The sequence below is a fragment of the Drosophila arizonae genome, chromosome 4 (genome assembly GCF_054131065.1).
Source record: "Drosophila arizonae isolate 15081-1271.41 chromosome 4, UAZ_ARI_1.0, whole genome shotgun sequence".
NCBI lineage: Eukaryota > Metazoa > Arthropoda > Insecta > Diptera > Drosophilidae > Drosophila > Drosophila arizonae.
The window spans coordinates 21,118,874-21,136,337 of record NC_142924.1 but is presented as its reverse complement, the minus strand read 5'-3'; the positions used below and the strand labels follow the sequence as shown (position 1 = coordinate 21,136,337).

The window sequence follows — 17,464 nt, the reverse complement described above, 5'->3', positions numbered from 1 at the left end:
GAGCACAACTCTTCATAGTAGCTTCGAAACACTGCTGAGATAAACACATAGAAAAGTAAGAAACGGCAAAGCAGCAATAAAAGAAAGCGCAAACAGCTAACAGCTAAAAATTTAATAAAAAGCGTGTATTTCAAAATTTTCTACTGTTGGACAATTCAAATATATTTTGTTTCACGAAGAATTCTATGAATAAAACAAAAAACATTCAACACACACATCTAAAATGTACTTGTAGTACTTGTAACTGTAAAAAGAAAAAACACCATCAACAAATATTCAATAATTTTATGAAAGTTATTAAATTTAATAATTGCCATTAACAAATGCAACGGACCAACGCCATTTAAGTGATATACTACAAACAACCAACAACAACAAAGTGCTGTGATTTCCAACTACAACAACAAACAAATTTCAAGCAATCAAGCAGCATAAATTTTTAATGAAAAACAACCAGCGAATTGTGATAATAATAAATAATTAACTAAACAAGAACTCTATTAATTATAAAAAGAACGTTTCAAGTGATACAAAAAAGAAGCGAACCGAAAGGAATCGAACAGAATAATTCATTAAAGAAACAAAAACAAAAATTCTAATGAAAATGGAAGTTCTCGCTGTGCAGTCAAACTACGGCGGAGTCCTCGGTTCCAACAAAGTTAGAGGTAAGCTTGAAAAGAAAAGAAACTAGAAAATTAGAGAAGAAAGCAAAGTGAAAGAAATCTTAGATTCTAGACTATTCCAGAAGCTTCCAGCAGCTCAAGTCTTAGAGAAAAGTTGTAGTTTAAAATTATTGCAAAAAGAAAAAAATATTTTAAAAACTATTTTTGTGTTGAGAATTTTCGGAAATCTAAGAAATAGAAATTTCAAATAAAAATATTTTTCAATTCAGCTAATATTTTTTCGAAATTTTTTAATTTAAAAATTTTGTGAACTGAATTTCAATTAACTTGATTTTTTATGTAAAACTGGAAAGCAAAAATTGCATTAAAAATCAATTTACACACATGCAAAATAAATAAAGCAACAACAACATTACATGAGCAGTGACATCTGCTACACAGTCACGTACGCAACAACAAAAAATTTAAATGAAGAAAAAAAAATTGTGTAAAAACTGATTTTTTCTTTTCTGTGTTGCTTGTTGCTCGCACTCATTCGCCCTCTCACTCTACCTCTCTCTGTCGCACGCTCGGTGCCCTCTGCCTATGCCGCTTTTATCTCGTTTGTTGCTTGTTGCCAAGCGGTGTTCGCTGCGCTTGCAAGAGTGTGCGTGTGAGTGCGTGCGTGTGTGCGTGTGTGAATGAACATTAAATAGCAGCAAAAGCTGCAGCTAAAAGCTCCAGCTGAAGCAACTTAACGCCGTTTAATCGTTCACTAAGTCGACGTCGTCGTCGTTTTTGTTGTTTTTGCAGTTGCTTTTTGCGTTTGCCTTTGCATTTTGTTTGATTGGTTTCTTGTACTTATCAAAGTTTTGTTTTGTTTCTTTGCGCTACTTTTAGATTGGACCAGCACATTGACACCGCCTACGTCCGCCGCGTCGGCCAAGAAGGTCGCCAGCGTCGCCAGCAGCAGCAGCAGCAACAGCAGCAGCAGCCGCGGCCAGCACACACACAGTATTAAGCACAAACAGCAGGCAAGCAGCAGCAGCAGCAGCGGAAGCAAGAAAACCAAGTCGAGCAGCCATCCCATGAGCAGCAGCACACCCTACAGCAATACCTACAGTAGCCAGTATGAGGACGAGCTGCCCGACTGCTGTGACATTGACATGGCTGCCGTTGACGAGCTTTCGAACGGTCTGCTGGACAAGCTGCGCGAGGCAAAGGCGTGCCATTTGACATGCACCGAGGTGTCGCTACCCTGTGATCTCACGCCCAACATTGCGGCGGACATAATTCGCGTTTCCGAGAAGGAACCGTGCGGCATTCGCGGCTGCACCATCTACATCGAGTTCGAGGATGAGCCACAGAACTCCAGGCGCATCGCTTCGCTGAAAGTGGATCCCGAAACGGTCTCCACGTTCGAGGTGTATCTGACCCTGCGCCAGGATCATCGCGGCTGGGCGGCACTGCTGCCACAGTTCATGAAGAGCCTGGCACGCACCATCACCATCAGTCCGGAGTATACCATCACCAAGCATAAGCTCTACTCTGCCGATGGCCTGGGCGCCCGACGCAGCTACAGCTTCGGCTCAAGCTCCCGATCAAGCTCAAGCTCTAGCCATAGCCAGGCGATTGCAACGCCAACGATATAAGTTGAGCGAAAGCGAGAGAGACAGAGATCAAGAGCGAGAGAGAATGAGAGACGTAGACGGAGACGCAGTTATATTTATATACACACATACATATATATGTAGATATATATATGTAGAGAAGCGAGCCCAGCGAGTGCGACAAGGAAGCGCGCCCAACACCGCCCAACACCCCCTGTGATGTCGAGAGCAGTAGTTAGTTGCGAGCGCAACGCGACGACGAAGCAAGTATTCGAAGCCACCCCACCTACACAACTACACACACACATACACACAAATACATACACACGAAACGCATACACATTAGTATACGACACACTCACACACATACACATACTAATAAGCAAAGGAGTTGCTCTTGAGCCTGCGCCGCTCGCTCATCGGGCAGCTCTCTTTGCATTCAATTTTGTAATTGTGACTCTCACCACCATTTTACTTAGATGCGTAGTAGATGCTATAAAAAGCAGCAACAAAACAAAAGAAAAAATAATTAGTGTTTTAAGTTGTTTCTCCTTTTTCAAAAACAAAAGAAAAGAAAACAAAACAAATCGAAGAAAAAAAAAACATAAATTTATAAAATAAAAACAAAAAGAAAACATGAAATTCAAAGACGACGATCCGCATGCCACAGCAGCGAGCGTAACTGTGCGAACAGCCCTCTCGCTGCTGGGCCGCTGCGAGGGTCGCTCGTCGACAACTCATGAATATGTGATACTGTTTAAGATGCTAAGGGTTTTTTGCAAGCGCTCGCAAGTTCGGCCAGGCAAAAAACACACACACAATTACACAATTACATACATACATACACACAAAAACATAAAAATTATATGTGAACAGATTTTTTAATTGTATGCTATTGTAGTAATAAACAAAACAAAACAACAAACAAACTTGATCTTGATAAATTTTAAATTTAAAATATGTTTAATATGAGAAAAGCAGCATAAAAACGCTGTAAAAACAACTCTTCTGATTAAACACACACCTCCAAGTAGAAGAAGAAGAAGATGGAGATGCAGTTGTGTAAAAATTAATCAGAAGAGCAGTACGATCCAATTTTAGTTAGACGCAGCTTGCTGCATTAAAATTTTTTAAATTATTTATTAATCTTAATTAAAACCAACAAATTTTAGGATTTTAACAAATTTTTATATACATATACATAGATATGTATGTATATATATATATATATTATTAAATGTATAGCGCGTACAACAAACAAATTAAAAATCATTAAAAATAAAAAAAAATTAAATTAAAGAAAATAATTGCTTAACTGTTAAGGCAAAAAGAATATCTCAGTAAATGTGAAAGCGTAAAAAATTTGTAAAATTTTTTTTTTGTCTGTGTAAAAACTCCAATTGCGATAAAAAACAACAAAAAATAATAATTAAAAGTAAAAATAAAAAAATAAATGTAGCAGCGAAAAATGATAAAAAATTAACAATTAAAATGCAATGCGATATAATTTCTAAAAATTACAATTTAACGTAACAAAGAAAACTTAATGTTCTCACATACACAAACACACATACATACACACAATATACCCACACACACAAAAGTATCTATACCAGCTTAAAGTATCTTTATCTTTCAACACGAAAACTATTTATTAAAACAAAAACAAACAAAAAACACACAAAAAGATAAAAAAAAAAAACAACACGAAAATTCATGTATTAATTTTTTTATTACAACAACAAAACATATTGTATTTAATGTTAAGTTTTTTATTGCGTAATTTAAAAACAAAAATTAATTGTGAGAAATTTGTAACCAAAATGTAAAAAAAAACTTTTGTGAAAAAAAAAACAATGCAAATGCAAATGCAAATGCAAACACAACAAAAGAAAAGCAAAAACAAAGGCAAAAAAAAATATTAAAAACAAAATAAAAGCATATAATTTTTCCTGCTCTAGCGGAAAATAATTGTGGAAAAAAATTAAAACAAAACGGCTTTCTATTTGATCATGGCTCGAGTGGGGAGTGGGCGGCGTCGGGGGAGTTGGGGGAGTGGCGCTTGTAGCGGGTGCTCTGCAGCTTTCTTTTGCAGCCAAGTGAAGTGCGGCAACGCTGCAACGACTGCAACTGGCAACGGGCAACGGCAATCGCAGCACTGCGATCTGTGGCAACGTCGGCAATCGGAGGCAACCAGTTTCTGTCTTGGCTCTTGCTAGCCCCAGTTTACTGCTCACAGCCAAGGCTAAGACGGGCTGTGCGGCAATCGCGCCGAAGTTGCGCTGTGAACTTGAGAGAAAAGCGGCAACAGCGCTCGGTCGTGCGACAAACCGAATTTAGCGTAGCCAAACAGAAGCTGCTCAGCTTACAGCTAAATATAGCCGAAAACGGTGGTCAGCATGCGACTTACTAAGCAGTTAGTATTCGAGTTTAGGCTTAGACTGTAACTTGAATGTAACTAAAAACCGAATTTATCTGTATTATTAGAGAACAAATCTGTATTACTAAGAATAAAGCAGAATTTGACTGAAGAGCTGTTAAAGTGTTTCATTTATTATGTCTAGAAATAGCTAAAAATGTTTTACTCACACAACCTTAGGCTGTTAATGTAAAATATATTTAGCAGTAATAATAATGATAATGCTAATGATAAATTACTTTTTGTGTTTACTAAAATAATAAGTTTTTAAATTCATTTCGACTTATTTCTAGTTATCTAGCCTAAGCTTTGTCTTACCTTCAACTCTACTTTTCTTTCAATAATGACATTGACAATCATAGCTACTAATGATAATGATAATAACAATTATATGATAGTGTTAATACTATTTATAAATACGCACTAATGAAAATGAATATAGCAATAGTAATAGTAACATAGGTATATGCTAATGATTATGAGCATAATGATGATAACAAATATGTCAAGCACAATGATTATGATCATGATAATGATAAAAATAATCTATGCGATTTTATATACTAATAATATAATTAAATAATAATAATTATCATATTGGAATAAAGATAATAATTTATGTAAGACTAATCAGATTTTATGTACTAATGACAACTGTAATGCTCAATGACAATGATTATGATGTTGAAAATGAGTTCAATAACAATGACAATATGTAAGGTATTAATAATATCTACTAATGACCAAGAATAATTGCCATAATGACAGTTTCTATAAGCCCAAAACTTTATTTCCAGTTTGAACAGTCTTACACTTGTCTAAATACTCATAAAACTCTTGATGGAAGTCCACATTTGATGAGCCTATTAATACCCATGACAAACACTGGAGTCGTATCAATTTCTGATTCAATTGATATATAGAATACAATAATAATATTCAACATTTATCTGCTGCTCTATATATGGAGATAAGCTTCCTGTCAAAACATTTGCATTAGTCATTGGCCTTTCGGGCTGTCGACTCTGCTTCGATTCCGCTAAAGTTCTAATCTGCATTGACAAGATCTTGAGTTCGTTCCAATTAAAATCTTAAAATAAGTAATTCGAATTAAAATTCTCACGTCATGGGAATACAAAATTAAATCATTTAATGCCACGTCACAATTTGGATATGTTTTAATTTTGATTTTCGGTTTTGCTTTTGTTTTTGTTTTCGTGTGTGAAAATATTTGTTTTTTGAACTTTGCGATTGGCGCCTCGCGCGGAACGCAGTGAAAGGGGCAGCCAGGCGGGCGGACTTCAATTTGCTGACGCGTCTGACGCTGATAATTTCCTTGATTCTGTAATTTATAGTTGTTTTTATAAATATTTTTGAAAATTTCTCTCTCTTACTATGTGTATTATATATATAATATATATGTCTTTAGATTGCGTGCGATATTGTTTTTAGTGTCGTCTATTGGAACACGTTTCCGTTATGTGACACACGCGTTCCACTACAAAACAAAAACTAGTGCTCTGGGCGGGCGTATTCGACTTGGATATATCCACTATTCAATATGCTAGAAATACGAACAATATGAGACTTTAATCAGTCTGTGTTGAGGTCAATGACACCACGATTTCCCATAAGACTTATGCGAACTATTTTTGGCGAAGTGGAAGAAATTTGGAAAATATAGGAAAGTTATTTAGTATTTTATGATTGCATATAGAGCATACAAGTGTTATATTGTATACATATATAGTATATTTATTACTCACAATAACATGTAAGTATATATGAGTAATACTTAAATCACGTTCAAGGTCTGCTTTATCAATGCAAGTTTTTAGAACATTGGATAGACATCGGGCAAAAATAATTGTTTTATGATAACTGCGATACACGAGATAACAAAGCCTCTAGTTTTAAGCGTTCTCGAGATTGATGCATCAGATAGAGGGGTGGATTGATATACATGACTAAACGTCTCAAAATATTCTGTTAAACTATTGCTTATATACATATATCATATATACCATATAAAATCATTTTCATTAAATTCCAGGCTATTAATCCATCAGGATAGAGGAGAGTTCCTGTTGCATGTATATATACCCAACCCATATATATCTAAACACCATGTTTAATAAATTCCAGGGTATTTTTAAGCAAGTATTTTGTCATTATTCTCAGGTTAGTGTCAACTGTTTCTTCTTCTGAACTGTACTGCATATAACTTTTATATGTTTCCAGGCTATTCCATGATTTAACCAGTTAACTCCAAAAACGAATATTCACATGCACCATATGAATTTTCCATAAATATATGTATATTTTTGTGACATGCATTGATGAACATATTAACTCAATTCTAGGGTATTACAAAAACCACGTACATTAGAAGAGAGCTTGCTCATTTTACAAGGTTAGAGTTAATAACTTCATCTCCTAGAGTATATATACCCAATGTCAATCCAGCCCATACACTTTCAGTAAATTCCAGGGTATTTCAGAATATAAAAGAATAAAGAACAAGCATAATAGAAGAGGAGTATTTTGTCACTTTAGCAAGTTGTAGACATTATTATCTTTCTGCTTTTGCATAGTTTCTATGGGCCCTGACCATATTTTCGACTGGCAGCTGTTTAAAGTTGTGTATGTACTCGTCGGGTTTGTGGAGGCAGAAAACATCTGGGTGGTATTTCCCCATCGATTCGCGTGAAAAGCGAAGGCAGTATTTGCAATATTATTCAGGCCCGAAGTTTGCCGCCTATTGTTCCAATTGTTCCCGCGAAGAGGGAAACAGAACAGATCGCGGACGAGCAAATATTATACATATATACTATTATTAAATGGGTGTGTCACTTATGTCAACAGTTTGCTTCGGCTGCATATTTCAAATACGGAATTTCTGTTATTGAACGAACGGCGAAACAATTCGCAAATATTTTCCCAAGTCTCTGTCGAGCGGGTTTATTTTTGAATAGATCGCAATAGCCTGGCGACATGTGCCGATCGTCCAAAACTATTTCGACTGCCATATTCATGTGTTTGTCTTCCAACACTTGTCTGACTCGACTCGACTCGACTCGACTATATACATACCATTCTAGACATGGAAATTTTCCAGACTTCTTCTAGCCTTTGGGCACGTGGCGACTTTACTTGCAGCTTAAGATGTCCACAGATATTGGTAAAGCATATCACTTAATCCTTCAGAATCTTATATGTATTTGTATAAATATTATTCTACCCGCTCTCCCTTTAAGATTGGCAGACCTGGCTGCCTGGTACAGACCCGATTGGGTACCGCAGCGTCTTATCAATACGAAAAATGTGTGAATCTATGAGCGTTTATTATCAGCTCTTTGAAAGCAAACAACTTTTATTTAGGCAAACACTCGAGCATGTACATAGGCACTTGTTTTTCCCGATATGAATACATGCTACAGTACAGTAAGAACTGCTTATGGAGTCTTTAAAGTAAATATAGTAAAATCTATATTGGGCATGCCTTAAGTACTTGTTGATTATGGCTTATTAAAAGAGTATAATTTTATTGAAAAGTGGAAACTGATAAAGGAATATTTATAAATATTTATACGACTAATTTATTTTATTGTAATTAATTATATTGTTTACTAAAATAGTTTCTTTTATATATATAAAAAGTAGGGAAGGCTGTATTTTTACTGAATGATATTTATAGATACTTTTCCTGAACATTTTAAGATACAGCAAATGCACCTTTATTGATAGATTTAAATATTGAAAATTAATAAAAAAAATTAAAATAAATAAATTTTCAATATTTTCATATCTTAAAAATTTAAATATCTATTCCAAAAATATTGCAAATGGATCGTAATAACTTTTCAGATACTTTGTTAAATCGAATTTAAAAATGTATCACATCAGACAAGTATTCCCACATAATCTGTACCTCATTATAGATACATATGTCTAACATACTCTTAACATACTCATAGCCAATGCTAGACCTATGTCTATCTTTAATTAATTAAATGTGTCTTTCAATGCTTTATATCTATTCAAAATATTCTTGTTTATCTTCCTCATCTATATTTTAGTATTATATCTTTCCAAAAAAAAGACATCTATATGTATTTCTGTTAATTTATAATTATTCACTTCTCCATTCCTTTATCCTTTTCTTTTGCAAGTGAAAATCTCGATCTCCGCCAGGCTAGACATCAATTTGTCTAGGGACAATCACAGCAATTATTATGCGCACTTTGTCAGTTTCTTCGACCTTCAAGAGACCTTTTTATGTGCTTCGTGTTTTCTTGTTTTGTTTTTGCTGTGCCTTTGTCTACGGGGGCCAACCACAACTGATCGTACAATATATTATTCGATATGGACACAAGCCAGTCCCTAAACCTTTTTCCCATTCTCTTCATCTTGTTCATTTCATTGTGCCTAATACGTTAAGTAGTAAAATTTTCAAATGAGACAACGATCCTTGAGTTGGGTTTCTATAAACGCAGTGACAAGTCGTGCGCATTCAATATCATATGTACATACATACATATATATGTATGTATGCACACATTTGTATGTATAGCTATATCTTTTTGGCTCTGTTCCGTCTGGGTCTGTTTTGTCAACTTGAGGTGTATTTTTGTTGTCTCTGACTCAATTGGTGGTATCGCTTAGATTTGCTTGTTTCAAGAACTGATAAGGCCAGTTTCTACAGCTCAGTGCAATCGTTCTCGCTATGCATACACTGGGCGAAACCAGTTGTGCTAAAGAAATCAATCTTTAGTCTTATTAAGAGCAAGAAGATGTATGTAATATAAAACATATGATAAATGATGTACTTGATATGATATAGAGTATAAGTATCATATATATAATATCCTGCACACCATAGAATTGCAGGATATTTAGGAAATTTATTATTAATAAATGATATATGACATTATGTTCATACTAATTTTTTATGAAATATTTTTTTTTTTTTTTCAATTTTCAATTTATTTCACTCTTTGTTACAACTACAAGAGTTTAGGCTAATACATATAATGAATAAATTATGGAATTCCCTATGAAACTTTTTCTTATTAAATGTACACAAATTAAATATACATAACATATAAATTTGACTTATTTTTCGCTCAGTGTAATGACAAACGATTATTTGGATTATTAATTATTAGTAATATCAATGCGTACTATATCAGACGTTGACTCTTAACTAGCTAATGCATTTCTCTCAGTGTAGAGTCGAATTTCGATGCATGTATGTGTGCATAGGTGTGTGTGTGTGTGTGTGTGTGTGTGCTGTATTTGCTGTTGTAGTTGTTGCCAACGCTGTGCTTGCTGAGCGTTGTGGCTATGTCAAACAATGTCGACTGTTGCGAGGCAGGAAAGCGGAAATGCGAACTGGGCGAAGAGAGCAACAACAACAACAAAAGTCAACAGTAATTGTAGCGTTCCAAGGTTTTCACAATGTGAATGATATGCGGGCATATTAGTGTGCGTATGTGTGTGTGTATGTACCTGGCCTAGCAACAATGCGACGACAACTTTTCATTGCACTAACAAAGGAAGGCAACAACAACAACAACAACAGCAGCAACAGCACTAATGAACAGCGAAGGTTTCATAAGTCGCAGCAGCACCAACAGCAACAACAACAACAACAACAACAACAATGGTGTACTTAAAACAACAACAGCAATAAAAGAAAATGACTGCAAACCAATTGTGAGTCATTTGCCAGCTCTTCTCTGCTCCAGCTCTATCTATATCTTTCTCTCTCTCTCTCTCTCTTGGTCACCCACACCAAAATGCTCGCACTCGCTTGCGCTGGCTGCAGGTCGCCGCGCTGCTTTGAATGAATAGCAACAACAAGAACAACAATAGCAGAAACAACAACAACAACAATTGCCACATGTGCAAAATTTTGAGCATAGAAACAAAAGATAAAGCAAGAAAACAAGTGTAGCACAAAAGAAATAGAAGACGGTAAAACAGTTACAATGACGTCGACTGCGGCAGAGGCAGTGGCGGAGGCAGAGGCAATGGCTAAAGCAGAGACTAAAGGAGCAGCACAGCAGCAGCGACGCAGCGTAAATACCGACTTGATAATACGCTGCCATTCACACACACACTCACAAACTGACACACACACACGCACGCAGTGTAATCCCCTTGGCGGCCAGTTGGTAAATTGGAAAATGTATCTTAGAGATATGAAATGTAACGGCTGCTGCGGTCGGCAATTATTGTACAAGTGAACCGCAATAAAAATGTAAATTTTTGGTTGTTTTAAATGGCTGCTTATCTCCGTAACGCCCCAGTGCCGCATCCCCTCTCCCCTATCACCCATACCCCATACCCCATCTCGCTCGCACAGCCGGACCCAGCTGCAGCGTGCGATAAGTGAAGCTGGGTGTGGGAGGCCAAATTAAATAAAAGCGGCACATTTACAAAAGTATCTCCAAGATACAATTTACATGCGCAAAAGAAAGAAAAAAAAAGATAAGTATATACATATATGTATATTGTCACACTTAAGCACTTGATGCAATATTTTCTCATAACTTAGGCAATTTGTGTAGGAAATGATTTACATTCAAGTGTTTTTGATCCGGAAAGTGGATGGATATAAACATGATATAACATAGGCATATGCTATGATTAGCTATAGTAAAGTATAGTAATAATATTATTAATATTAGTATATTAAGAGTAGTGTTAGATATTATAGTAGCGGTAGTAGAAATAGTAGTAGTAGTAGAAATAGTGCAGTAGTAGTAGTAGCAGTAGTAATAGAAATAGTAGTAGTAGTAGAAATAGTGCAGTAGTAGTAGCAGTAGTAGTAGAAATAGTGCAGTAGTAGTAGCAGTAGTAGTAGAAATAGTGCAGTAGAAGTAGTAGTAGTAGTAGTAGAAATAGTGCAGTAGTAGTAGTAGTAGTAGTAGTAGTAGTAGAAATAGTGCAGTATTAGTAGGAGTAGTAATAGTAGTAGTAGTAGAAATAATGCAGTAGTAGTAGTAGTAGTAGAATTAGTGCAGTATTCTATTTATATAAATTGGGATATAAAAACATCAAGTTTTGTTGTTATATTGGTTATATATGTACATGTGTATTTCCTATACAAAAAACCGAGTATTACCCACAACTGTGGGGGTTTGGTAATCTATGGGTTATGATAATCTCTCAAAAAGTACGTTTAACAAAAATCGCCATATTTCCAGTTATATACATGTATATTTGAAGGTCGTTAGACAGTTGTCGTAAATATTTAATTATAGTTATCTAGGCCAGCTTGCACTTAATTTCTATTAAATTATCTTGTGTTATATGTCAGCGGCAATCCAATATATGCCCTTCAATCATACATAGAGCTGCTCTATATCTCTAGACATTGGAAATGTCTTCCATGATCGATTATGGCTTCGGTAAAAAAAAACCAAAACAGAATCAACCAAATAAACAAGACTTGATAACTGAGAAAACATTATTAAATATATGAACGTATATACGTACGCTTCTTATGGAGTGTATATGTATGTAAAATGAAGTATATAAATATAAATATATGTGCGCTTATGTGTATATAATATTATTCAACATGTTTGCACTGACATTTTACTTGTTTTCTGGTTGCGCTGCCTCTGAATTTTTATCGAGCACCAGGGGATCAATTAATCAATGGAGTTCGCAATCGAATGTCAAATTAATAGAAAACATTTATTGAAAACATGTGTAAATATGTTTTATAGTGCGCTCGAGGGAAACGTGAGAGTTAATCGGAGTGGGCATATCCATACATACATATATACGAACGAGTATAATTCCATAAGAATCCCTGGGGAAATCGTGAGCTTTTCTCTGTTGCAAGCGAAAGGAAATGTCAAAGAACGCATTAGGCATTAACAGCGATAGCTAACTGTTGTTTAATTAAGGTTTGAAATTTTAACAATTTGTTAATGGAATTTTATAGCTAGAGATGGAGTAATACCAGATAATGTCAAAAGGTTTCTGTTATTAATTATGCATGAATATATATAAATATAGATGAATATATTGTAGATGCTGTAGAAATAGAAAATATACTTCATTGTAAATAACTTATAATCCTCAATATTGGGAGTTGGGGAATGTCTTATTTAAGGTATGTAGCTCTTATCTTGTTTATATATGTACTGATCAGTTCAGGTTTTGTTGCTGTTCCCAGATTCTTTCATAGTGCTTGACTCTACATATTTGTACAAACATACGGAACATACAGATCGACTATATCTAGAACTAAACCAATTTCCAACAGATTTTATAACAAGTGTTATTATATATATGTATACATATTATAATTGTTATTCTTACCATATTTTTACACACTTGATGAAATAATATTTGAAACAAGCTGTTTATTGAGTGTGCCCTAGCGAATGCAGATGAAATATTAGACCTTGTCGTGATTCTTATATGTATCATATTATATTATATTATATCATATCTATATATAACCGAGCTCTATTATACACAGTAATACCGCATACATTAATTATTAAATCTTAGCTTAGAGCAACAATTTACATATGTAATCATTCAGAACAGTTTAATTGCCTCATTTGGAATTTTTAATTTTGTTTAACAAAATAAAAGTGCTCCAATTAGTCATTGTCTAGATGGGTCTCCACTCCCTTGCCCATATTTTATACTCTCAGGTGATCGAGCAAGTATATTTACATACGCTCGTTTATCTGATCGTTCAGATCAGCTATAGAATATAATAACTGAATGCAGACATGTTCACATTAGTCATTGTCTAGCTGGGCTTCCACTTATGGCTTTGACCCCTGTCATGGCTTGGCGCGTATCGAGAGAGCCAGTAAACCACTAATCCAGTGAACCACTGAACCAGCGAACCACTGAACCAGCAGCGGGGCAGGCGGAGAACAGTTCGAGAAACCGCAGCAAAGACTTCGCAATGTGAAATTCGTTCAAGTCTTCAGTTTTGAGTTTTCAGTTTTCAGCATTTGTTTCTTGTTCCATGTGAGTTGCTTTGAGCCGTCGTCATCAAGGGGCTGCATTAGTCATCTTCGTGATTATCATTATCGGTGCCGACGCCAACTTCATGATCAACATTTATTGCGGTTGCATTTTTAATTTTTGTGTAATTTTCATTTCAGCTGTGTTAAGTGTTAAAGTTGTTATTGCTGTCATGCTATTGTTGTTGTCGTTCTTGTTGTTGTTGTTGTTGCTGTTAGTCTTCAACCTGTTGTCGTTTATTGTGTACTTGACAGCCATCGAAAGGGCAAGCAAACACATTTCGCAAAGCTCATTAAGTTTGCTGTTTTTTGTTGATGCGAAATACCCTGTATTCTGTTGGGAAAGCAGGTATGCTAGGCGATAAAGTATGCTAGGCGTTAAAGAGTCATGAGGTGTGTTGATACAATTTAGAGGGTAGCTTCGTGTCATCAACTGAGACTCGATTAATCTCATTTTACACTGCACATTAAACACTGAAAGTTACCCAAATTAAATCAATATTTACAGGGTAACTAATAATTCTTCACTAACTTGCGCTTCTTTTATACAAAATGCAGATAAGTTATATGATATGCGATCAGAGCTAGGTGTTAAGGCTAGCTTGATTGTAGTTGTATACACATTTGTAAGTACAGGGTAACTGTTAGTCGTGCACCTAGACTAACTAACACTTCTGCCTTACTAGATTCTTCGAATGCACCATAAACTGTTGTACTTATAACTAAACTTAACTTTACGATATATAACATTAATTTTACAGGGTAACAACTAGTCGTATACTTTCGACAAAGCGAAACTTCAACTGATTTATCGCTAAATTAAAACATTTCTTTAAATAGTAATAATATGATATAACAATTAAATAATTGCCAGAAAGTTGAAATTACTAACAACTATAGATCTATATTATAGGGTAACTGTCAGTCGTGTACTTCCAATTCACGCAGATTTCTATTTTGCCAGAATTTATTGAGCATCTAAGCTCAAAAGCACAATAGCTTAACATCTACATATATAGCTAGGGTAACTATTAGTCGTATATTCCCAATTCTACATGTTGATAAATTTAAATATTATGTATCATCTTAATCTGTTCTACAACAAATTTATGAAGAACTTTAATTGCATATCAATGTTACATATTTCTTTACAGGGTAACTGCTGGTCGTCTATACCCTGCCCCTGAAGAGGTGTGCCTCTTTATTTTTATTTTTTTTGAACAGTTGTTTCGGTTCATTTCTGGTGTTGATCGAAGCCCCGCTACCCGTAATGCCTAGACGGCCTATTCAACGGAGCTGTGCTAAATTTCGTAATCGAAAGTTGTTTTGATGGCTCAGTGCTTAGTCAAAGGTATTAAGTAATACTTAGAGGCAGACATACATAGATATATTTATTTATATATATCGTATGTATCTATGTATAATGGTATTTGTGCACTTCATGTAAATGAAGCCCACTTGGACTGGAATTGAATTTACTGTTGCTGTTGAACCCGGGCCAAATAAACATTTGCCCAAGTTGCGTTGCATTAGTCACACGGTAAACATTTAGAAAAATACGGAATGGAACCGCACGGAACAGCAGATCGTATATGCATATTTGCTGAGCTATCTATAGCTCTGGGAGGTGGATCTAGCCTAGAAGAAAGGTTTTTGTGGCTTAGTCAGGTAGCACGGTAAATAGGTTTTATTTAGGGTAGAGACTAAAGAGCAGAAGGTGATATGAAAACAGAAGTAGAGGATATCCAAAAGATTATAAACTATATACGTAACTGTAGCGCATCTATATATCTATATAGCATATCTATATATACGTATGTAGATTTATATCTCATATATCAGACATTTGATCAAGACGCAGTTCTCACTTGATATTTGAAGATGTTCTTCCAGTTGACTATTTTTAGTAATTAGTTACCTCATATCAGACGGTGTTGAACAAGTTACAATCGAATCAGATAATGCTGCGGCAATTGTAATTATCAAGTCTTTGAGTTATCAGCAGACGGGGGCTATATTTACCCTATATATACCGCATATACCTTATATGGCCAGCTATCGATGGCACCTGACAATGGGCAACTAACTGGAATAGTCGAGCTCCAGTCACATGTTTGGCGAATGCACTGACAGAAAACTGTGCAGTGTCTGGGCCCTTTGTATTGTATCCATAAATATTTGTATAGCTGCAACGTCTCGTCTAGTCTAACCGACTCTGTAGGGTTTGTGGTTTTTGTTGGGTTCCAGACGGCGCTGAGCACGTGATTTGCGTGATTCAGAGAGTGCTGCATTTGGATATTTTTTGCATGCTGTTGCTGCATGTTCCTCGCATTGAAACTTTGGAGCCCCATATAGCGTTACAGAGACCTATTTAAGCTCACACACACACACGTATGTACTATATACATTTGTATGTATATAAGAATATATCACTCAAGTCGATGGCGAGAGTCCAACTCAAGGTCGAGCAACGTTTACGTTTTGACCAACTCATACAGCTGATAAGAAATTTTATTTATTTTCGGGAATTGCTTTGAAAAACATTGCGCCTTATCTGTTTGTTATTCTTCACAGTTTGTTATTTGTTTTCGATTCGTTTTTGGCCAGCTCCCATATCAGCTAACTGACAGAGCCGTCGATCTTTCAACAGAAGTCTAACCATATCTCTAATGGCGCGTACCTAGCAGACATTTGGTCTTGCTGATTGCACAACTCGACAACGCCCTGGTACTCAGTCTACGGGGGGTATATTGGCTAGTGAGAATATATATATTATAATACATATAAATTAGGTAAACAGAAAACCAAGGGGATTCACAGACCAAGAAACTTTGCTTGTACCAGCGAATTTAAAAGCGGAACAGCTCCAACAAGTTGCTTGATAAAGTGTTTGGAATATTGTAAATGTAAGTTGGAAGGCTACGAACAATAGTTTCTGGAAGCGAACCTTAAATGTAGAAAAACAAGGCATATAAAGAAGTTTGTCGTATATATAGCTAAAATATACTGAAATATTCATTAATCGTAAATAAAACTCTTTTAGTGGTAGCTACGAATAATCTTTCTCATTAAAATCCATCAGAAAGGAATACCCTGTTGGATCTGTTGGACAAGTTTAATTAAATTGTACTCGACTGCGAAATATTTTGTTCAATTAAATAAATAACAAGCTCTTAAATTATGCTAAAATAAAAATAAATATTCTGATAATCTCATGTTACTTGTCTGAAGCAGAAAAATCCAATAAACAGTTAAATCTACACTGTTTCGTCGAATTTATACAGATATAATAAATTGCTATGTCAAAATGACACTCTTATTAGCTCAATCATTTCTATTTTATCGACCGTCGAAAAATAAACTTTATTAAGAACTCTATTAAGAATATGATAATATTTGCAATGGAGTATTGAGTACACGCCTAATTGTTTAGCAAACTACCTTGAACTATGCTGCGACTGATATTAAATGCATGAATATAGTATATAATAATCTAGTATAGGCTGAAGATCTCGAGAATATGATATGGTATGTGCTAAACTTCAACTTCAAACATCGCCTTGAACTGCCGTTTGAGCGATAATGATATTAGTTAAGAGCTTAGCAAAGCTCTTCCAAGGCAATTCAATTATATTTGATGTCTATTAGCAATATAAACATATGTGCATAGAAAAACAGTAGTTTTAGAATATTATCTTATTTAATATATTATAAACATGTAGTTCCTTAATAAACTTGAGCTGCATTCTAAAGCAACTTGTCCCAGTTGAGAGTCTTGTTATCGTAAAAATAGAGACATTTAAATTTATGTTGTGCTATTAT

General features: G+C 35.1%; 1 protein-coding gene and 1 long non-coding RNA gene across 2 annotated transcripts; one reads left to right on the top strand and one right to left on the bottom strand.

Annotated features, from left to right (window-relative positions):
- scyl (scylla) lies at positions 1-4,207 on the top strand. The gene is made up of 2 exons (XM_018006464.2): positions 1-665; positions 1,503-4,207. Exons 1-2 carry the CDS (start codon positions 599-601, stop codon positions 2,252-2,254), a joined length of 819 nt encoding a protein of 272 aa, XP_017861953.1. The 5' UTR covers positions 1-598; the 3' UTR covers positions 2,255-4,207.
- A 1,654-nt stretch (positions 4,208-5,861) lies between these two features.
- On the bottom strand, positions 5,862-8,359 carry LOC149269393 (uncharacterized). Its single transcript, XR_016270132.1, has 2 exons — positions 6,026-8,359; positions 5,862-5,973 (listed from the first exon to the last, which is right to left on the bottom strand). It is a non-coding gene; the product is annotated as an uncharacterized LOC149269393 (long non-coding RNA).
- Between the last annotated feature and the right edge of the window lie 9,105 nt (positions 8,360-17,464).